The following is a 24,636-nucleotide window of genomic DNA, read 5'->3' as shown; positions in this document are numbered from 1 at the left end:
GCCTGTGGAGTTAAACTGTAGATGGTGCTGCTACTGTGTGTGAATCATACCCAAAACTGATTTGATTTTTACAGCATAAAGCAGAAACAATATGAAACCTCTATATGACATTCAACAAATCAGTTTTCATCATATCAAATTACTCTTAGTGCCAGAAAACAATAATCAGGTGTCTACTTTCATTTTCCTGCTTTTCATCTCTTTACATTACCAGTTTGTGCACAGTGGGAAGATTAGTTTCCTCCTATGAGATGACAAGTGACACTGTGCAGAAATTGCTTTACAGCTTAATAACATGAAAAAACGCTTCCTGTATTTGTCAAACACTTGCAGTTAGTGTCACGCAGCCTAACACAGCAACGGGCAAATTATTGCAAATGCCTCAGCTGCTCCTAAACATGTCATTATTGAATGTTACGTGAAAAGTCACAGATGCAGGCTACTGTTGCTCCATCGTGGTTTACTGCTGTACAACTGGTAAAACACAGGTAACATCTCTGACTGCCTGCCTTTGCAACATGTAATTTACAGTTAATTACATATTATATATCAACAAAGAAGCAAATGTGATTCTAAATTCTCTATAATTCCAAGCTTAAAATACAAATGGATAAACTGTAGTTTTCCATCCATAGGTCATAGTATCCATAAACTGCTGACCAGAAACTAAGATGTTTCCACTGTTGTATGCAGAACTCTGGATCAGAATCGGCAATCAGACCAGCAGCATATGCTGTGACACTCGAGACCAGACATAATAATGGGCAAACCTCAGCCTAAATTTGAGCAACATGACATAAATATTCCTTTTCACATGCTCACCATAACAGAATTGAAAAAATTATATTAATAGATCAGTGTCTGGACACATGTAAGTGGCAAACACAAAACAAATCAAAAGGAAACAAAGCTGTGACGTTAATGCTTATTTAAATCTTCTCAATACACGATGAGAATGTCACACGTGCCTTCCTACACTATGTGCTCACCAATGCTATTATGCAAATCAAATCAGAAAGAAAGGAATCTGTGTCCATGCGTGTGTGTGTGTGCTTGCTGAGCTTCTCCCTGAGAGGAAGCAGAAGCTTTCAGTCTCCACAGGTGAGGCGCTGATCCGCAAGCGTGACTTTTTTTCTCTACCAGACTTTGTGTGTGTACGTGTGTGTCGGAAGTGTAGCGTTCACAGTCGCAGCAGGTGAGCTGTTGATCTGAGTTCTCTGAGTTTTCCTCAACCATCTGTGGCCTACACACGCAAAAATATGCACGCCCACACACGCTCTGATCATATGACTGCAACTACCTGCTTCTTCACAGGGTACCAAACAATAATTTGCCAGCACTATGGTTACAAAAAAAAGTGTGATTCGAATGTATGGATGTGAGTGTATGTGAGTTTATGCATATGCGTTGGTTGGCTGCTGTCCTGTAGTCCAAGCCAAAAAGTACGTCTCACACGCAGGCGGTCCAGAACATTCTGGTTTCCTGCCAGAGTACTGACGTAGCGCTCTAGCTCCCCTTCCTTTTCCCTGCTCTCCTCTTTGCTTTCTTTCCTTATTCTTGATAGAAAGCTGAGGAGTTCTTCACAGTTATTCTCACATTTCCGCTGTTCAAACTGAAATTCTCTAACTGCGTATGGGCACAATTTGTCGCCCACATTAGGCTCAAGCATCATTTAACACCACCAAACCCTGCTGCTACCAGGTGCATCCCTTCACATATGAGGTTTGACAAAAACAATAGCAAACTTTACAATTGAAGTCCATATGGGGCATTTTAAACACTGCACAGAGAATAAACTAAAAGGAAAAAAAAAAAAAACCCAGTAACTTAAAAATAACGAGGTCATGTCTTAATTTCTTTTTTATTTCTATTGTCATATGTAACAAAAAAATGCATTTTTGCAAACAGTGTTTGTCAGGGAGACAAAAGGTTAACTCACTTAAAACAATGTGGTTTGTAGTTGTAATACTCTGATAAATATCAGTGGTATTTATTTTGTTTTCATGAGAATAAGTTAAAGAGAAAATAATTGTTCATGGTGAGGTTAAGAGTGGTATAGATATGTGATATAAATGTTTGTATTAAAATGCATAAATAGTGTGTGAAAAAATCAGTTACGTTAAAAAACCATAATTTCATGGAATGTGAATGTCTGTTAAAAGAGAAGAAGTGTAACTTGTTTTGTATGCTACGTCACGAGAGGTCATGACTTGCAGATGACTTCCGGGGGAAAGAGACTCGGGAGGAAGAGAGGAGAAAAAGAAGGATTACTAAAATGGCATAGACGAAGCATGGACTTCGGGACTGCTTATGTCACCAAAGTTGTTCGGCAACAACATATCACCCGTCTGCGGACTTCCCGGTAATCATTCGGAGCGTTTGAGCTGGGCTTCCCGTATCTTTTGGTGCTTGGCTAAGCACGAGGCACGTTTGGCTATGTTGGCTAGCTGGAGCTAGGCTAACGCCACGGTCCTGGCTAACGGAGATTCCGCCGGAGCGGAGAGACGGAGTTGGAGAGTTGTCTCGGGAGAGAGTCGCTAACCGTGGATGATTCGCTGCTATCTAAGGAACCGGAGATTCGTTGCTCGCTGCCGCGAGTGGAGACGGTTGCTACCACAACGAGCGAGTTATTCATCGGAGGAGGTGGAGACATCACGGATACTCGGAGGTATTGTTGTTATTATTAAGAGCTCCAACTAAAGCGCGCCAACAACAAAAATAAACTAAGAGTGCACTCTGGGAAAAGAATAACATTGGACAGGTTAAGGGAAAAAAATACTGAAATCTATCCCCCGGGGGTTTATTGTATGTTTTGTATATGTGTTTTTTTTCATGAAGAAAAAAGGGTTGGATGTGAATTTCCTGCAATTGTTTAATACATTTTCTAACCCTGAGATCCTGTGTTGGGTTTATTGCATGGTGTCTTATCATTTGAGTATTCACATGTATTAGCCTTAATCGGTTAAGTGTATTTCCTTAGCCTCCGCTTGTCTGTGTAGACACGAGAATCATATGAACCCTAGACTGATATTTATTTTTCGAGATGTATCTTTTATCACAGAATGTTTAAGTAGAGTCAAGACTGCACCCGAGGGCATAAGGGGGGAGTCTTGTCACACGAGCCGGTGGTAAAAGTGTTACATTTTTGGGGGCTCGTCCGGGATTGTATGTAATTTGTGTTATGACTGACCTGGTTTTCCGTTATTCACCAAAGAGAGGGAACTAATTTTTTTTTTGAGATTGCTAAGGAAATTATTTTCATTGTCAAGTGTGGTTACATTTATTGTGAGATCTCTTACTGTTTGAGCTAAAAAAGAAAAAAAAGAAAAATGGAAGCAGTTGAAATTGAAGCTTGGTGCAAAAGGAAGCAGTTAGCTTATGGACATGCAGTTGTTTTGAGTGATGTGGACCCCGATGTCACAGATGCAGTTCTGCTATCGGCCTTGAGCCAGGTCAAAGTATTTGGAAAATCCGAGATAGTTGACCGTTGTCTTGATGTAGCTTCTAAGACACAGTTGGTACTGATCAAGACTTCAACTGACTTAAAAAATCAAACCGTACCGGATGTTGTTGGACTTCCTGGGGAGGCGGGTCCATGGCCAGCTCATGTGCTCACTGCTCCTGCAGAAAATGATGAGTTTCAATCTAAGCTAATGTCATTCCTGAATGCGGAAGGTAAAACTCTTACTGACGTTGGTGGCTTACTTCAGCCTTCACCCCTTGATGTGAACACGGCTTTGATACATGCTATCAGTTCCTTAGTGGATAAATGTAACGCCACATCTGTTGATTCTCAGAGCTATCGTAAGCTGCGCATGTTCTCTGGTGTGAAACCTACGCCCAATGGGGAGGAAGAGTATGATGCCTGGGCAGAACAGACAACACATCTGCTAGATGAGTGGCAGTGCAGTGACAACATAAAGAAACAGCGAATAGTGGAAAGTCTGAAAGGTCCAGCTGCAGACATTGTAAGGTTCTTGAGAGTGCAGCAGCCCACTGCAACTTCATATGACTACATGCAGGTTTTGGAGACGGCTTTTGGAACAACTGAGAGTGCGTCCGATCTTCTGGTGAAGTTCAGACATACCTACCAAAATGTGGGCGAAAAGTTGTCTACTTACTTGTTGAGGTTGGATAAACTGCTGCACTGTATTTTCAGAAAAGGAGGCGTGGCACTGTCTGACATGAATCGATTACGGATGGAGCAGGTTGTGAGGGGAGCACTGCAACAAGACATGATTGCACTCTGTCTTCGTATGACTCACAAGCTGCGAGAACCCCCTTCTTTCAGTGAGTTGCTAAAAGAAGTAAGGGAGGAAGAGGACATGCTCCAAAGCAGAAATGATAGCAAGAACCCAGTAATGTCACAGTCTGTAACTCCTGTTTCTAAGTCAGCACCTGAACAAGAAGTTGATCCTGAAGTGGCAAAGCTGAAAAAAGAGATAAGTGTCATGAAAGCTGAGATGCTTAGTCTTAAAGCTGCTACGGTTGCATCACATCCAGACACCCAGATTTCACAACCAGAAGTCCCTGCCAAGCCACCTTATAAAAGAAATGCTACCCCACAAAGGTCTGGCTATCAAGAGGATAAACCTGGAATATTTTGCTACAGATGTGGGGAGGATGGACATTTTAAGAGAGAATGTGAAGGTGAAGAAAACCTACTCAAAGTCAACAAGCGCCTCATTAAACTGACAAAGAAATCGGGAAACTACCGCGGGGTCCAGTAGAGGAACGGCCTGGCATCCCGGTGGTTGTAACACGTTCCACCAAGTGCAGCACCTTAGAGGGAAAAGTGAAAGACACTGTACCTGCAGGCTTAGTGGGCCCTAGCTCTGTAGTGTCGGTACAGATTGAAGGCATCTACTCTAAAGCCATACTCGATTCTGGTTCTCAAGTAACCCTGCTGTACAGATCCTTCTACGACAGATATTTGACACACCTGCCATTGACGTCTATCGACACGTTGGCGATATGGGGTCTCAGTTCCGCCGAGTACCCTTATGATGGCTATTTGTCACTTAGGCTGGAGTTTTTGGAAGCAGATGTAGGTGTGAGTGAGACCATTGATGCACTTGTGTTGGTATGTCCCGACCCAGTTGTGAGAGGTGAAGTTTCCCTGCTTGTTGGCACTAACACACCCACTGTGAGTTGATTGCTTAGCCACTGCAGGGAAAAGGGAGGAGAAAACTTTGTGAGATCCATGCACATTCACCCAGTCTTCAGAAAAGTTTTCAGTGAGATCTCAGTGTTACCACCTGATGCTGACAGTAACCAGAGGGGAACGGTGTGGTTCACCCAAGCCAAACCTGTCACCATACGGCCTGGGGGAGTCGCCCAAGTGGCTGGGGCACCAAAGTTTCATGGAGTGCTGAGCACTCAGACAATCCTTGTAGACTCACCTGATGACCCTGAGAATGAGTCACGGTTTCCCGATGGACTTCTGGTGAGACCAGAGTTGCAGACCTCGACTGGTGTGACGGCCAAAAGAATTACTGTTCTGGTTAGAAACGTGTCAGCACGGGAAATTACCTTGACCAGAGGGACACCAATAGCTCATCTGTTTCCAGTCGACGTCGTGTCATCTCTACCTGGGAGGGAAGAGTCTGAAGTCGAGTTCCCTGGGAAGCTGAGCCCCTCTTCTTTCAACTTTGGAGACTCACCAGTTCCTAAGGAGTGGAAGGAAAGGTTGGTGACAGAAATGATGGAGCGGAGTGAAGTTTTCTCTCTGCATGAGTTTGATGTCGGATGCAGTAAGAGCACCCAGCACACTATCAAAACCACAGAGGACAAACCATTTCGGGAGAGGTCTCGTCGGTTGCCGCCTGCTGACGTGGAGGCACTGAGACAGCATCTAGCGCAGCTAAAAACTGCTGGTGTTATTACAGAGTCACGCAGTCCTTATGCCTCACCCATTGTGGTCGTGAGAAAGAAGAATGGGAAAATAAGGATGTGTGTGGATTTTCGGACTCTAAACCGCCGCACCACTCCCGACCAATACACGGTGCCAAGAATTGAAGATGCTTTGGCATGTCTCAGTGGAAGCAAGTGGTTCAGTGTGCTTGACCTTCGGAGTGGATACTATCAAGTGCCCATGGCAGACTCCGACAAGGAAAAGACAGCTTTCATTTGCCCGGCTGGATTCTTCCAATTTGAAAGAATGCCACAGGGAGTGACAGGGGCTCCCGCTACATTTCAGCGGGTAATGGAACAAACTGTTGGAGACATGAACTTGCTTGAGGTGTTGGTCTATCTCGACGATCTCATTGTGTTTGGAGCCACGCTTGCGTAGCATGAGATCCGGTTGCTGAAGGTGCTTGACGAAGGACTGAAGCTGTCACTGGATAAATGTCAGTTTTGTCAGCCATCGGTGACTTACGTTGGGCACATATCTCATATCTCAAGACGGGGTGTCTACTGATCCAAAGAAGACTGAAGCTGTAACCGCATGGCCAAGACCCAACACTGTGACTGCGTTACGGTCGTTTCTTGGATTCTGTGGGTACTACCGGCGTTTCGTGAAAGATTACTCCAAGGTAGCTCACCCATTGAACCAACTGTTGTCTGGTTACCCTTCAACTGCAAAGAAGAAAGTAAAGGAGAGACAGGATGGTCCGTACCTTAACCCCGCAGAGCCCTTTGGTGGTCGATGGAGCGGAGAATATGAGGCAGCCTTCGAGGAGCTGAAGCGACGACTTATTCAAGCTCCTGTGTTGGCCTTTGCCGATCCTCAGCTACCTTATGTGCTGCATGTAGACGCTAGCCGGGAGGGGCTAGGAGGAGTGCTGTACCAGGATCAAGGCGAAGGATTGAGACCTGTGGCTTTCGTCAGTCGGAGTTTGACTCCTTCAGAAAAGAATTACCCAGCCCATAAATTGGAATTTTTGGCGCTGAAGTGGGCGGTAGTGGACAGACTGCATGACTATCTGTACGGGACCAAGTTCGAGGTGAGGACAGACAACAACCCTCTGACATATGTGCTAACGTCTGCCAAGCTAGACGCGACGGGTCACCGTTGGCTTGCTGCCCTGTCTACATATGACTTTAGTCTCAAGTACAGAGCAGGAGTCCAAAACATTGACGCTGACGCTCTCTCTCGCCGGCCACAATCGGGGTCGATATCCAAATCCGAGTGGGACGACGTTCCTGCAGCAGGAGTGAGAGCCTTGTGTCAAATGTCTGGGGTGATGAAACATAAAAACCCACGATCCAGAAGAGCCATTGACTCTTTTGGCACTTCTCCACAAGCTATCCCACAAGCTTATTGCAATCTGGCTTCTTTGAGTGTTAAGAATATGCCCTTTGTGAGTCTTGCTGAGTTGTCGACCGCTCAACGGGAAGACCCCGGCATAGGACAAGTGTGGACAGCTCTGAGTAATGGGAATAGTAACCAAGTTGACAAGACCAAGCAACCAACTTGCTCTTTGCTGTTGAGAGAGTGGGACAGGTTAAAGATGCAGAAAGGAGTGATGTATCGCATTGTAACTCCTCCAGGGAAATCCCGCTGTTCTCAGTTGGTACTACCAGAAAAGTATAGAGTCCCTGTACTGAAATCACTGCACGATGACTCAGGTCATTTGGGCCTCGACAAGACATACGGTTTGGTAAGAAACCGGTTCTACTGGCCTCGGATGAAGTCAGAGATTGAAGAGTATTGCAAGTCTTGTGAGAGGTGTATAAAAAGAAAGACTCTACCCAAGAGAGCTGCACCTTTGTCGCATTTGCAAAGTGAGGGACCGTTCGACCTCGTTTGTATGGACTTTTTGTCCATAGAGCCTGATTCGAGCAGCACAGAAAATGTTCTGGTCATTACCGATCACTACACTCGTTATGCTCAAGCTTTTCCAACAAGAGACCAGAGAGCCTCTACGGTTGCAAAGGTGTTGCTGGAGAAGTATTTCGTTCATTACGGACTGCCACGGAGGATGCACAGTGATCAGGGCAGAGATTTTGAAAGTCGCCTTGTCCATGAAGTGTTGAGTTCACTTGGAGTTGAAAAATTAAGAACGACGCCCTATCATCCTCAAGGAGACCCTCAACCCGAGAGGTTTAATAGGACGTTGTTGGACATGTTGGGGACCCTGGAACCGAACAGAAAGAAAAAATGGAGTCAGCACGTCGTTCATTTGGTTCATGCTTATAATTGCACTCCAAATGAAGCTACAGGTTTCTCTCCTTATTTCCTTATGTTTGGGCGTGAAGCTAGGTTACCTGTGGATTTGTGTTTCGAGACTTCTAGTGATGGCACACCACAGAAAACTTACCTCAAGTACGTTTCTGACCTGAGGAAGGAGTTAAAGGCTGCCTATGAACTAGCAGAGTCCGTCGCTGCCAAACAGAATGAGAACAATAAGCAGCGGTATGATAAAAGAATTAGGTTCGCACAGCTGCTACCGGGAGACAGAGTCTTGCTACGAAACCTCGGGTTGCAAGGGAAACATAAACTGGCCGACCGCTGGGCGTCAAAACCATATGTTGTGGAAAGTAAGATGCCGAACCTACCTGTGTTCCGGTTGAAACCCAAAGATGGTGATGGACCAATCAAGATCCTCCATCGGAATCACTTGTTGCCTCTTGGGGAGAGGATATGTCTAGACTCTGCATCCCATACGGATCTCACCCCTACAAGGAGAGTTTTGCAACGGAGGAAACAGAAAGAATGCACAGACAAGCCTGGAAAGGAAAAGACACTATCGCAGAGAACGGCAGATAAAGACTCTGAAAGGGAAGGAGTCACACCCTGGAGCTAGGCTAACGCCACGGTCCTGGCTAACGGAGATTCCGCCGGAGCGGAGAGACGGAGTTGGAGAGTTGTCTCGGGAGAGAGTCGCTAACCGTGGATGATTCGCTGCTATCTAAGGAACCGGAGATTCGTTGCTCGCTGCTGCGAGTGGAGACGGTTGCTACCACAACGAGCGAGTTATTCATCGGAGGAGGTGGAGACATCACGGATACTCGGAGGTATTGTTGTTATTATTAAGAGCTCCAACTAAAGCGCGCCAACAACAAAAATAAACTAAGAGTGCACTCTGGGAAAAGAATAACATTGGACAGGTTAAGGGAAAAAAATACTGAAATCTATCCCCCGGGGGTTTATTGTATGTTTTGTATATGTGTTTTTTTTCATGAAGAAAAAAGGGTTGGATGTGAATTTTCTGCAATTGTTTAATACATTTTCTAACCCTGAGATCCTGTGTTGGGTTTATTGCATGGTGTCTTATCATTTGAGTATTCACATGTATTAGCCTTAATCGGTTAAGTGTATTTCCTTAGCCTCCGCTTGTCTGTGTAGACACGAGAATCATATGAACCCTAGACTGATATTTATTTTTCGAGATGTATCTTTTATCACAGAATGTTTAAGTAGAGTCAAGACTGCACCCGAGGGCATAAGGGGGGAGTCTTGTCACACGAGCCGGTGGTAAAAGTGTTACATAGTGTTTTGATTTTTAAGTTCATATATGTAGATCAGTTCCAAAGAGCCCAAAAACAATCATAATCCAGGAAGCACTACATTTCTTATTTACCTTCTATCTGAACTGAGGAGATGAAGATGGGAATCCTTGATTATGTCACATGCAGCAGTTCTGTGATGCTCAATACATTGCACATGACAATTACTTTGTAACTACATAAGAAAAGAGCAAAAAGCTGGATTTCTTTCCGCAATGTGGTGCCACTGTGTCTAATTATTACTATTATTATTAAATTTCAGTGAGTCATTTCAGTAAATTATCTCTCTGATATCCTCGTTATCCCTGTTGTCTGACAATAATTGTGGAAGTGATAAGATGTAATGTCATCTCAATCACGTACTACAGATGGATGATACTCCCTGGATAATCATGAAATAGAGTGTACACTTGGTGCCAGCAGAAAGGGAGAACTGTAAGCAATATCCTCTGATAAACCATAAAATAAAATGATATGTTCAGTCGTATGACAATTATTCCCTCTGAGTTATAGACTACAGATCATCCACCCTTGAACAGAGTAAAATGTTTGAACGGTTCTAAAGAACTGTGATGAGAATGAAGCACACACATATGCACTGCAGGGGAGGGATTTATGTGAATTATTAAAGTTGCCAATTAGACCAGCTGACATTTAGATCAAAAACACCATGACACCAGCTTTTAGCAAGTCCATTCTCTCTCTCTCTCTCTCTCTCTCTCTCTCCCTCTTTCTCACACACATGCACATATTCACAGCCAACCTTGCAATGGGCACCAAAGTTAGCACTGCTCTCTAATAAATGAATTACCACAGAAAAAGGTCAAACCAAGTGGCCAAAGAACAGTGCATGATAGTGTATGAATGGTCACTTATATTTCATACTTGACATTTCACATATATGTCAAAGGAAAGGCTCTTCTTTCTTATTTTGCCAATAGAATGTAGTGTGTAGCTGAGGAAAGGCAAAAAATTCCATTTGACTTGTTTTTTCTTAATATTTTATTTTCAACTTTTGCCAGAAAAAAGGAATTTTCCAAAACCAGAGACCTTCCTGCGCCGTTAAATCTAAGTAATTATCAAATGGTATGTGTAAAAAAACCAAAGCGTCCTTCTGTTTCCAATTTTAACAGGTGTCTAGCAGTATTTTAGTTTCATATTTAGTATACAGACATCACTATGGTACATTTTCATTTACATTTTGTTGTAATAAAGCAATAGATGTATAGTAGATTAAACTTTAACTCTTTTTTTTTTTTTTTTTTTTTTTTTGGCCTGTCCCGTTTGGCTCTTTTGCCATCAGAATTGTTGTCTAAAGGCAAAGAAAGATGCCCAACGGATTTACTTTACCAAACTGACCATCCCAGCCTTGCCGTAATGGTCCATTTGATTCACCTTTTATTGTTTATTTTATTTTCACTTACTGAATACGGGACAGACTTGACTGGGGGAAAGAAGGGGAGAAAGAAAGAGGGAAAGAGAAACAGCTGAGAAGAGGGACGGGGAGAAGGGCAAAAAACAAAAACCAACAGAATGAGCAGAGAAAAAAAATGCATATATCGATCACCTGGATCACCTGCTGAGAAAGAAAAAAGAAAGCAAGCAGAAGAGAACAAGAGTAATAGAATAAACAACATCACAATGATATATGGGAATATGACAGTAAATACTAAATGTTAAACATTATTGTGCAGCACATAAGATCAACAGAACACAATGTGCTTTGAGGTAGGAGCCAAAAAGGGTGTAGTTTGTGGGTGTGATCACCCGTGTGTACACCTGTGAGCATGGACGCGCTTGTTTTTTTTTTTAAAAGGTTCCTTCATGTAACGATCTGCTAGAGGGTGTGGGGGGGCCACAGCCCCATCCTCCAGGGCATGAAGCAGGTATGGAGGAGATCAAAACTCCAGACATCCAGAGGCCCCCAGAACACAAGAGACCAAGGAAGACCAACAGAGGGGCAGCCGCGCCACTGTCCCAGAAAGAGCTGAGGAGAGTCCCAGCAGCCGCGGAGCAGAAGCCAGGGGGAGTTGCAGTGACGCGCCCGTGAGCTCCACCGGCAGCCAGCCGTGCCTGAGTGACCGAGCCCCAGGCCGAGAGGCCGGGGGCACCCCACCTCCAAAGGGGCCCGAGCGAGCCCCAGGCTCCAGGCCCCGATAAGCGGCCGCCAAGGAGTGAGCCGGTGTGTACCTGGACGCCCATCCCCGGACACAAAGAACCACCAACGCACCGATGTCTGAGGGGGTCCGCCACTGGCAGGGGAAGTGGTGGTAGGGGGAGATAGGCCTCCAAACCTTGGAGGGCCTGAGATGTCCCCAGAGAGGTGGCGCCTGACACCCAACCTGACATATAGACACAGACATACAGGCACACACAGATACAAACATCCATTCCCACCCTCATGCTCTCATATGCACTTACTCTACACTCAACCAACGTGGAGACAGACATAAAGAGACGTTGTACACACGATCACACTCCCCAAGCGTACTCTACAAACCGGGTCTAGGTGCCCCCGCCCCTGGAGGGGGGAACTGCACCCAGACCCAGGTGGTGTTTCCCTTTTCCCTGCGGTGGGGGGAGGCAGACCGCCCCGACTCCGCAGCAGCAGGAAGGCTCCACACTCCAGACCGCAGTCGGACGGCCAACTCCTCCTCCTAGTCCTAGCCCCCCTGCTCCAGCAGGTCGCAGAGAATGGGGGTGAGAGAAGACTCCAAACCTCCCTCCAGCTGCTCATTGTAGTGTTGATGCATGTGTGTTCTAAGGTGCATTTAAAACCCAGGAGGGCTTGGAGCTACCTGCCAGAGAGCAGCAGGTAAGCGCATGGTCCCTCCTGCTAGCCCTCAATGTCTACGTGTATTTAAAATTGAGAGGTGGGCAACGATGCCAGGGGTGGGGTGTACACCCTGATGGTACTTTGGACTCCGTGTATCGTGCCCACCCCCAAGATCCTATATGTATGTGTAATGAGAGTGTGAGTAATGTGAATGTCTAAGTTGTGGGATAAAATTGAGGCAGAGGCAGCCAGAAGGGGACAGAGGGGGGGGTAGCCTCCTCTGCACCCTGGTGACATACCCCTACTCCAAGGCCCTGCATGTGTGGGTGGTTGTGGTGGAGCGGGAAGAGGGAGGCAGCTGGAGATGGGGAGGGAAGGAAGGGAGGGGCAAGTGACCCCTCCCTGGGGCCAGCTCCCCCGCTGACCCCAGTAGGCACCCCCATACACCGCGACCCGCCAGGGAAAGGGGGCCCAGGCCCATCCAGACCGGGCCCAGTGCAGCAGCGCCGCCCGGCCCCACAGAGCCCGGGACAGTCCACCCAACCCCACCACAGAGAAAACTGCACCCACCCCACCATCCACTCATCTTCCAGACTACATAAGACAATAAACACCCAGGCTGAGATCTTCCTCCACCTCTCCTGTATCTCCCCCTCCTGCAGAGGGAGCTCCTGAGGAGAGGAAAGCTCCTGCAAGATGTGACAATCTCCCCCACCAGTTAAAGAGCCCCCCAGGTGGCTCGACGCACCGGCGGCACCCTGCTCCAGGGCTGGGCCCCCATGCACCCACCCGCCCACAACCCCGGCAACACACCAACCAGGACCCAAGCCCCCGAGGCCCGGTCCGGGTCCCAGCCCAGAGACGGAGCGCCCCCAGAACCTCACGCCCATCCCGGACCCACCCAGGGGCAGCCAGGCTACCAGGTCAGTAACCCACGTCCGTCAGCACAGACCCTCCCCTAGCCCCGCTGCACGCAGCCGCGAGGAAACAGTCACCTGAGAGCCAACAGAGCCCCTAACCGGACATGACCGCTACCCCGGGTTGAGCCCCCCAAGGAAGATGCCTCCGGGGAAACTTTAACTCTGAAAAGAGGGTTTTTTATTTGAATACTGACATCTGTTACACAGGCTTTTTAAATTCAAAAAGCACTTACCGTGGTGGGGAGTCAGGATACACACTGTTTATCTGAGACTCTCTGTATGAGTCAAAGTCTAAACCAGGAGGAAAGTCTTCCAAGCAGCTAGACCTCAGTTCACCTGCTGAACCTCCATAAGAAAAACTGTCTTGTCCTGTGGAGACACAAAAATCAACTTCATGCTGTGCTAGAATCAGACTTTTGTCATCTGGGGACATTCAGTTACTTCAGCGTGATGAACTAAGGTTTATTTGAACCTATTATGTGGTGCTCTTCTACATGGCATCTCATCTCATACTCCAGCTGTGCTTTACAGATCAGCACCGCACCACTGTATTTAGAGCCAACTTTTGCATATTTCAGTCTGGTATCATGTCCTGATCCTCACCGTAATTAACCCCAAACCTAACCAACCAATTTACGTCAATTTAAGCTCATAGCATGACACTCAAAAAGATTTAAATGTATAGTCATACCTGAAGTCGTGGACATTGTATCAAGTTGCGTATTAACTTAATGTCTTACGATGCTGTATTTACATTCCAATGGGAGTCTGAAAAGCTACCAAAAAGGAAGTTCTAGAATATGTCAAGGTGTGTCACAGACTGACCATAGCTTGCTCGAAGGTGAGGGTTTCGGAGTCGACTGTCTTTGCGCAAGCTGCCGACGATGATGGTGATGCATGAGAGGAAGAGGACTAGACCTATAACGATCCCCGCCACCACCAGCGGAGACACCAGGAGAGATGCCTCCCCTCCTGACTCCCTCTCACTCCGGCAGTCTGGGTACTCCCCATGGCTCTGGTTGGAGCTCACTGTAGGGAAACAGAGAGAGATGGAGATCAGGGTGGAGTGTGTATTTGTGTGATTCAGTGTGTTTAACTACTTTAAAAAATAACTGAGGTTTGAGGGAGTGCACCCTTAAAGTTAAATATTAAACTGTTTGCAAAAAGCCAACAAAAAAAATGAAAAAATGAAAAAAAAAACAAAAAAACAATAAAACTTGATAGTCAACACTAAAGAAAATGTAAAAAGCAAATTTCCAAGAATTATGAAATGTGGGCTTAATAGTTTTCCATTTCTGTTTTATTAATAAATACTCATAGACATGCAGCAAATGGTACAATTTCCCCACATCTACAAAGACAGTCTTCTAGTGCTATCTGTCCATCTGTACATTAAACATGTATCCAACTTGGTGTTGTGAAGCTGGAGTTGTGAAGCCAGTGTAACCCAATGACACATTTCTCAAAATCAGTCATCACAAGCTGCACTGCTGAAGCACTTTCAGCTGTCATCTCTTGCACTATCCGCCTCCTGAACCGTCAGAAATAGCATCCATCTATTTTGTGAATCAGTGAATCAGTTCAGGGTCAAAGGAACTGGAGCTAATCCCAAATGTCGTGGGGTGAAAAGCAGGGTACACCTTAAACGTGTCACTAGAACATTACAAGGCTAACACTGAAAAAGACATCTACGTATTTATGGCACAGAATCGCCAAGAATCACCAATTAATCCAACATTCATGTCTTTCCATTGTGGGTAGAATCCATAGTTTCCAGATGAAACCATTGTCCTGTACCTATAATGAGCTGCAGCACAGCTGGATGTTACAGTCATGTCAAACATCCCATGGCTTGTAGAACCACCTTAAGCAGCAATCATTTTCCCTATGACTTTATCAGTTTCTCACGTCGCTGTGGAAGAATTTTGACCCACTCTCTTTTACAGTGATGCACTGGTTTATTGAAGTTTTTGACATTCGTTTGTACACAGCTCTCTTAATGTCCTACCAGACCATTTCAATCAGATTGAGGTCTGAACTTTAACTGGACCATTACAACACCTTCTTTTTCAGCCATTTCGTTGTAGATTTGCTGCTTTGCTTGGAGTCATTGTCCTGTTGCCTGATCCAATTTTAGCCAAGCTTTATCTGTCTGACAAATTGCCTCACATTTGACTCCAGAATACTTTGGTATAAAGAGAAGTTCATGGTTGACTCAATGCCCAGGTCCAGCGGCTGAAAAATCAAGGTTTTTACTAAAGTGATGCTGTGCATTACTTTTCGCAAAAGGTCGGCATTAAGTTCTGTGAAACCTCTCTTTGTCACATGACTGTGGGGGCATTTGTTTCTCAGTAACATGTGAGTGCTTTAAATTAGTATAGTCATGTCCTTCCTGCGAAAAGCCCTGATATTACATTATGGAGCATTATCATACATCATCAGCTGTGCATTTGTCTGTCTCTTGTGGTAGGCAAAGCATGCTTTACCTACTACATATATGGAAGGCAGAAGCATTTGTAGTTATTCTCCACCACCAGATGACACCATAAGTTAACATACAGTGTTGTTTTCTGAAATTTTGTTCCTCTACATATTCGGATTTACTTGTCCATAAATAAATGAAAAATTGGTCAAAGTTAAGTTTTCTACCCATCATCCATCTGTTGATCAGATATCTGGTTTTATGACCACAACAGTATGCCAGGGGGTCATGTTATGCAACTGTTGTCTTGCCCTGTACACATAGTACTGCCTCCTCATTCTTTCTCCTTCCCTTCGTCTTCCCCCCTCTTTTCCAGCTCTCTCTCCCCGAGGACTTATTCCATTTCAGTGTGTGACAGATAATTAGACCTAGAGTCTAGGCACACAGTCCCTCTCTCTCTCAGTCATCATCATCATTAGATTACAGACCGATCCTGTTCCTCTCCATTTCTGTTTAATGTCTCATCTGTCTGTTTGTTCTGCTTCTCCAGCATCAGCCTGTTTCTCTGTCTGCCTTCTTATCTGTCTTCCTGCCAATCACTTGGAATCAGTCTGTCTACATTCACAATGCAGGTGAAAGAGAAGACTTCTTTATTCTTTTCCTTTATTTTTCTGTTGCAGTTGTTTTGTTCACTCTGCACCAAAAGTGTTCCGATATTGTCAAGCTATTTATTTTGTTGTGGATAATTAATGCCATTTAGATTTATTATTTATGTATCACTGTGTAGTTTAGATGTTATTTCTCCATATTATCAGAGGATGAGCTCATTGATGCTTCTATTAAAGGACCATTGTGCAATTCTATAGCTCACCCACTGTGTGTACTATACCAGTTCCTCAAAATAAAGTATGCATTCTCTGATTTGACCTTAATTATCTTCTTAAATGATGCAATGCTGTTTTTATGTATTGTTAAACATGCTGTAAATGTACTGTATTTATTTATTTAACTGTAGCAACACAGTGGAGATATAGAATCAAAACCTTAAAATTCAATTTACTTTTCATGACTAAATTCATGCTAACACATTCATCATGTTTCTTTTTGTTTCTTTTTGTCTTTAAAAAGGCAGTGATTTAAACAGAAACTGTATTTAATCCATATATTGAAGTTAAATATCAATAGAAAAAAATGGTCCCATGATCCAGTCACGTTTTGTCTAGTTTTTTGTTTTGTTTTGTTTTTTGTGTTTCTGATGATAATGGTTTTAAATAAAAGCAGTCATCCTAATAATCAGTTTCACAGTTTAACAGGCAGGGTAGAAATCCTTGCCTGTAGAAATCCGTGGGATAGAGGCAATTCGAACTGGGCAAGTCCCTTCACCCATCTGCTCCATTTGAGCTCTGCACTGCCTCCTGGGTACGACTCATCGGATCAGAGACTGGACTATTTAAACAGACAACCGATCCAAACTTCCTGTATTGGGGTGTTGGTTCCACAGATCGACACAATATAACAAAAGTTAGAAAATAATGATGATAAATGAATGAAAGTGCCTATCAATTATTTATTCACATAACATGCACATGCAAGAGACAATGTGGATACTGTGCCCAGTAAATCACTTCCTTAAAATTGTTTGTCTGCTTGCCAATCAATTCCACTTGAACTTGCGGTACAATCAGCTGATTTCAGGAAAATAGTGACGCAGTCTACAGCACGGCTATGGACATCACTTTTACTTTTTTTTTGCACAAAAGGACAAGAGCATGATGGTAAAGTGCAAACTGTGTCCAAGACAGAACTTTGAAACACGCAGACAGCATCCTAACACTAAGCTAGCCAAAACCAGAGTGATGTTAAAGCTGAGTGAACCGATCTTGAACTTCAACAGGTAACAAAAGCAGTGATGAAGAGTCAGGCTACAGCCTCCATTTATACCTGTTCATGTTTCTCAGGAACCCAATGGGAATCAGTAAGAGCACTGATAAGGAGTCAAGTCGATAAGTGATGCTGACAATGGAAATGGAATTGCTAAATTCTTAATTTCAATTAATGCTTGATTTCCATCCTTTGTGCACATATTAATCACAAATTCCTTCTGGAGTTCAATGAGGGACTAAAATATTATTATTATTAACTTAGGTTTGTGTCTTGCTTGTATGTGCATTTGTGTATTTTAAAACATGTTTAAAACAATTTAACTATTATCTGGACTCAGTATTCAACAAATACTGAGGTTATGGAGGTGCATTTGCATGCATTCCCCTTCAAGCCCACAACTCAAAGGCTGTGTGTGTTGTGCTAAATGAAACAAAGATGAAGGAAGAAAGGATGGAAATCTTGGTTTATATTTATCCACAGCAGAGGCAAAGCTAAAAAACAAACACTAACACAAATCAGAACTACAGCAGCCCACGTTACCAGTTGCCAAATATTTTTGGCAATGCAGCCAAGTAGCCGTGGAGAGATACAACATATAGAACTGCGCATTTAAAGCTTTGCATAGCATTTACACCAAAACAACACAGGAATATTTTGGAGTCACTAGAACTGGAGTCTGGAGACACAGATGGAGACATCCATCTGATGTTTCCTTGCTGTTTCCTTTTAAAAAAATATTTCTGTCTTCAGCTGCAATGAATGTAAAGCAGGAGGAACAATCAAAGTCTCTAAATGATTTACAATCACAATATTATTTTCATTTCAGTCTCTGGGCTTCTCCATTGCTTTTTTCTTTTCTCTTTCTCCCTTGTATGTCTACGTCTATAATTCTGTTGTCAACAGTAATTTGGTTTAACACATTTCCCCGAGAACAGGAAAATGTTCTCTCACCCCAAATGATTCTCAGCGGACCTCTTTACTCTCTTGGTAATGTTTCCTCTCTCTCACACTTCTTTGTCTCCTCTTTCTCTCTCCCCTAACATGATTTTCTCTTCAATTCTCTTCTCATCTCTTCCTCAAAAACTCCATTTTCTCTCATTCTCTCTAGATAGAACTCACAAGGAAATCTATAATTGTATAGATTTAAATTTGCATAACCCTTGCTTCCTTCCTTCCACACATATGCACATAAACATCTACCTTTGTGAGGAGATTCACTGACATAGCCATCACAGCTGAACACCTAACCCTAGTCCTAACCTATAAAATACACTGCACAAAAACACTGCCTTAAGGGGACACTAAATCACAACAAAACAAAAACAAAAAAGTCAGTTAAACTTCAGGAATATCAGTCTCTGCAGTTAGGAACCATAAACAATTGTGAATCCAGTTCACCTGCTTTGACGTATATGAAAGTGACAACGGGTGCACTGGAAAGGCAGCAACAAGCCAATACACCCCACAGGGAATAGTTTTGCAGGTGGTCCATTCAAGTTGCACAGGCAGTCTAGCTCATGGCACATCAGTAGGTGCTGTCACAAGAAAATTCATCTCCCAGCACAGTGTCAAGAATGTGGAGGAGATACCAACAGATAGCCCTTTATACAAGCAGAACTGGGCAGGGCCATAATAGGACATCAATCAAGCAGCAAGACCAGCATTTGCTCCTTTTAAGGAACATGAACAATGCTTACACAATGATCTCTGGCAATCTATTCATGTGCATGTTTCTGACCAAGCTATCAGGAACACACTCCATGATGGTGGTGGTAGACCCCAGGATACCTTAGTGGGACCTGTGCTCGCAGCCCAGCGTCATGCAACTGGCATTCACCAAAGAACACCAGAAATGTCCACTGACGCGCCGTTCTCCTCACTTAGATTGCAAACATCCTAAATTTTGCAACTGTGTCTCTAGAATCTTTCAAACCTGTCACATGTGAACCTTCTCATGTTTGATTCTGACAGGTTGGTCAGAAACATGGACATGAGCCAGTACTCTGCTGAACGTTATTTTGTAGAGCCCTGGCAGTGCTCCTCCTGTTCCTCCTTACACAAAGGAACAGATACCAGTACTGCAAAGGTTGATGCCCTTCAGTGGTCCTGTCCAGTGCTCCTTGTGTGTCTTGATATCGCCTTCATGCTCGAGACTATGCTGGAGGACATGGCAGATCTTCAGCATGTAAGAATTTGTCATCCTGTTTGAGCTGGACTAACTATTGGTTTAAAACTATTTAGACTATTTACAATGTTATCTTTAATGTCAAATATATAAAATAATAATCTAACACATCTGTTCATTTGCATACTTAAATTTCTAATCTGTTTCCACTCACAGTGGCAATCACTTTTGCTTACGCTTCAATAAAATAAAGTTTTATTAATGACAAATAAAGTGTGACTGGTGCACATGTGGGACATATTTGTCGGGGGTCTCCTAAACGTCTCCCGAACAAATGCAGGAGTAGTCAGGAACCATTCAGTGTGTATAGTTTATTCCTCCCAGGTGCACAAAAGATTATTTACAAAGAAAATAAACAACTGACTTAATTCAAAACAAAACAAAAATCTGTATACAAAACACAAGCGGCTGAGCCAGTCTGCATGTTACCCTCAATGTAACATCTCACAGAATGCCCAGGTAGGCCCTGACGGCCCCACTGCCCCTCCCACTAGGCATAATAGTCATCCCTTTATCATTTCTTTCCCCCAAACACTCTTTTTTCCTCAGCATATTTCCAGCTGTATTCCTACAATACATATATATATATATGTATACACACATTTATGGCCACTTCCAGGCAGCCTACAGTGTTTCACAATAACAAAAAACAAAACAAAAACAAAACAAACCAAAATAATGCAGTTCACGTGACCTTTCCAAGGGCGCGCAAACCCACTATTTGAACCCCGGAACACCATACCATCGGCTTGCATAACCACTCGTATGATCGGCGATCACGGAGAGTCTACGCGACCGGCTTTATTAAAGGTGAGTAAAAAAAAAAATATGTTGGCCACCCTCTGTGCCGCTCAAAATATACCTCTTACCCCTTCCTGTTATCTGCCTGGTCGACTAAAAGACGCGCAGCCATGGTAACCCAGCGCTACAAGTGTAGAAACTAACGGTGGTGGTGCGTGTATGCGCTCAGGTCAGCTGTCTGCGGCCCGGGACGGTGTAACTCCGTCACATATTTAACAGCTGGTTCTCTCAATTGGTCTGCAGCTGACATTATTTACAATTCTGTGTATCTTCACAATTAGAGATTATCGTGCTAATTTAAAGACCTCATAATGTACCTGCTGAGTGATAAAAGCTATGTTGTTAAATCCCTGCTATAAGGAAAAATTGCTCTTGGACATTCACGATGCATAGTCATTCATTTGAGCTTGCTTACTGGGATTGGTCAATGCTCTCTTACAATATCTTAGATCATCATATAGCTTCTTACTTCTTATTGAGGAAGAATTTGCTTCATACAGCACCATGGATTTTATTGTCCTATAAGGCAGCTGGGCAAGGCTTTTGTTCTTTCCACTTCCAATATGATTTAAGACAGAAGGAGAACTTAAGTGATACATAGAGTAAAGTAAGAGCGCAGGGAGAAGGCAAGCACAATAATTTTGGAGTGAGGGCGCAGGAAAAGGAAGAGGGAGGGAACCCTTGTAATAAAAGATGATAGTGTTATATTTCACAAAACCCTGAGGGGACTGGATGCACCTGCAGAGATAAGGTACAGAAGGATGAGAGAAATTTTGCTTGTATGTATGTGTTGGTGATTCTGGGTTAGATGAGCCTTAAAGTGTAAATACTATTTTAAAAAATTACATTTAGATAAATAGGTTATGAAGCTTTGACAACACAAACTTCCACCAAAGCTCACAGGGAGAAGTTTAGTTCATAAACTCAAACTTTGTTAAGAGAAGCTATAAACTTACTATGGTATGGAAAACATGTGGTTTTGTGTTAGAAGGTTTATGCCTATTATCCCCAAAACAAAACATTTGGATGTATTTATTTGTATTTAATCGGATGTATTTATTGGAAGTAAATTAATGCAGACTTTAATTCTAAGAATTTCAAATATACACCAAAAATTATCATAGTAAAATAAAAGCCATGCAAATTCTGACACAATAACCTGAAAAAAGAGAAAATGCAGATTAAAAATATACACTAAAGGTACCGACTCACTCAAGACAAAGCATAAAAGTAAAAACACTTGAGCACCTGTCATTTAACATAAAACATGAAGTAGCACAAAGGACCACTGTGGCGGGGCGTGGTCTGCGATGCCGCTGCAGGCGAGATGGACACGCCTGCGTGGCATCTGCAGTCATGCCTCACCTGCATAAAAAGCTGGTCCTGACTGCCATGATTGTTGTTGTTGGTATGTTGGTAGTTGAACTGGCAGCGGGAGAGCTGCAGCTGTGTGTTTGAACAGCAACCATACGTGTGAAAACTGGTGTTAATAAAGATGGTGAAGAGCACAGGAATGTCATCGGGTCTGCCGTGGTTTGTTACAAGGACTAATAATAAAAATTCCAGACAATTTAAAACAGACAGAGGGAATGAAAAATAAGTAGGAGTCATCACAAAGAACACTTTTCATACAACAGCCACTAAAATTATCTTGAAATTCATTCTGAAGCAGACATGAAGTCAATGCAGAGACTTCATAACTGGTGTAGTCATGTAAACCAGGGTGTCATCAGCATAACTATAGAAAAAAAATGCAAACAATTGTGATGAAATATTGCAGTTAATTTTAAATTGGTTGAGATATTCAGTGTGATGACTTGCAAGATAATCTGGAGATTAGTACATCACAGTCATAATGGATTTATGACCTCAAAGTTTGACTGGACAGGAGCCAGGCTGACCCACCAATAAAGGGCCTGCTGAACCTCACAACCAAAGAACAACTGAGTATCCAGTATCCAGTTCTTTTTCTTACCCGTGTTATTATTTTATTATTTAATTTGAGTTTTTGATAAAGAAAAAAAATGTTTCTTTCTTTCTTAAATATACACATCCCAAACATGCTTTTCCTGAAAAAAAGCTCTCTGAGCTGTACTTCATTATTGTTTCAACTCTTACCTGGGAGCATAACTGCAAGAAGTAATATTAGTGCCACATTAAAAAGAAATATATTCATAATTCTGAGAATAATCTAGAAAGTTTGAGGTTGAAATCAAAATACTATTCCAGGAAAAAAGAAAAAGAAAAAAGAGAATAAAGTCAAAATGTGGAGATTAAAGTTGTCGTTTTAAGCCAAACAACTGCCTCGACTTCTGTGTGATCTATACCTTGTGTTGATGTATTAGTGAAACAGCTGGATCAGCTGTTATATTATCTCTTGTGATACAACGTACATCCTCTTTATTGCACTGGGGTGTAGCCATTAGTATCATGCCATGCCTCCTGATAACATTTCCTATGGGTAGCATTAGATTTTTCCCATTTCCCATTGTTATTATTTTAAGCTTTTCATTTTCTTACTTTTTGCACTGTACTGTATATATCTACTTTTGTATTGTTTTGACTTTTTTTCAAACTGTTATTTTGATTTTAATGTCAAAATTTTGACTTTAATTTCAAAATGAACTATTTTTTTCCTGAATGTGGCCCTAATGCCCCGTTGTAGTCTGTGTTTATGTATGTGGAAAAACTTGGAATAAACATAGCATTTTAATCAGAAAACAAACAAACAACAAATAAATAAAAGAAAGGTCTGGCATGTACTTTAGAGGTTTTATTAAAGCTGTATTTTAATGGTTATTGGAATTTTTTTTCCAATAAGAATTGTGCTTTGTACATATATGCACACATTCCTGTTTCATATGTCTCATTACTGAAAAAAAACCCAAAACGGATCCTCCAAACAAGCTGGCTAGGGCTTTTGTGCCCGGGCTTCTGTACGTTGATGATTCGGGCATGAATATAAGCATGTATCTAATTTCACAATTAATCCTTGGATATTTATCTGGTGTTAAAGGTCAAACTGCATCTAATAAATGCATGTGTACCTATCCAGACTGGTGACTCACTAAGGGTGTCATAAACTATAAAGGTTAGAAGCTTCTCATATTGACTGCTGTTGTGCATGCTGCATCACTTTATACATTAGCTGCACAAATTATACAGAAGCATCAAGCAGCTGCTCGAATTCAATCTGACAGCTTGTCATTATGTGTTACAGCCACCTTCTCTTCAATATAAAGTATACCATAGCACTGACTCAGTGTACATCCATTGACACTGAGGCAGAAAGAGTTTCTCCTGGAGAAGGGTTTAATAGGAAAAAAGAAAAAACTTAAGAAAAAGAAATCAGCTCAAGCCAATAGTGACAACTCTGTCAGACAACGAGGATCAAAGAAAATATCTTAAGGTATATGACACTGAACTCAAAGTGTAGAAAAAGTTATTTGTGCCTTATTTTACAATAAAGTTTCATTGTGAGGAAGCATGACTGATTCTCAAAAAACTGCTATAGGGCTTATTTGTTGACTCCAAACGACTTAGGAAAATCATGAAAACCTAAAATGGTATTTTATCAACTCAAATCATAAATAAATTACCTTTTATCTTTTCTCTCATCCATCTAAAAAGTTAACATTTTCTTAGTACATCTCAACTGAAAGCATAAATTCATCCTTTATTGTGGGTAGGGTTTTTTTTTTCTTGAGCGACATTGTGTTTTTTACTTGTATTGCTATGTATCACTTTTATTTTATTTATCTCTTTAGTTTCAAATAGTTTTACAGCACTTTGTTTGAAAGCTCTTTATAAATAAAGTTATTATTATTATTATTATTATTATTACTACTACTAATGGAAAAAGTGCTAAAGTGTGCCTCATACGCCAACAGGGAGTGGGTTTTTAAAACTAACAGGGACACCAGTAAGAACACAAAACATAAACATTGCAGAACCGAGAGACGGCGTGCCATGACCCCCGGTGCCATCTTGAACACATACTCGGATCGACTCATCATGGGTTGCCACGACTCTATTCGGATCGACTGGTTTTCCATTACAATCCAGTACTACCTAATGTGCGTGATTTCGTCATAGCAACACTGCAAAGCGGGGTGGGACACTCTCACGACTCATCGAGTGACGCTACTGAACAGCCAACCGGTGGCATGAAGTCTGATGACTTCACATTTTAGTA

The 24,636-nt window shown here is 42.8% G+C and overlaps 1 protein-coding gene across 1 annotated transcript in view; it reads right to left on the bottom strand.

Moving 5' to 3' along the window:
- bean1 (brain expressed, associated with NEDD4, 1) overlaps window positions 1-24,636 on the bottom strand; it is a 56,350-nt gene that overhangs the window by 7,337 nt on the left and 24,377 nt on the right. The window contains exons 3-4 of the mRNA XM_085296209.1: window positions 13,975-14,178; window positions 13,383-13,518 (exon numbers count right to left, since the gene is read on the bottom strand). Of these exons, the coding sequence (XP_085152335.1) occupies window positions 13,383-13,518; window positions 13,975-14,178 (340 nt within the window). The remainder of the gene's footprint in view (window positions 1-13,382; window positions 13,519-13,974; window positions 14,179-24,636) is intronic.

Source organism: Mchenga conophoros, linkage group LG13 (genome assembly GCF_057382185.1).
Source record: "Mchenga conophoros isolate Kocher_MC1m ecotype Shallow Benthic linkage group LG13, M_conophoros_male_GT1.1, whole genome shotgun sequence".
NCBI classification, from domain to species: Eukaryota; Metazoa; Chordata; class Actinopteri; order Cichliformes; family Cichlidae; genus Mchenga; species Mchenga conophoros.
This window is presented reverse-complemented; position numbering and strand designations above follow the sequence as displayed.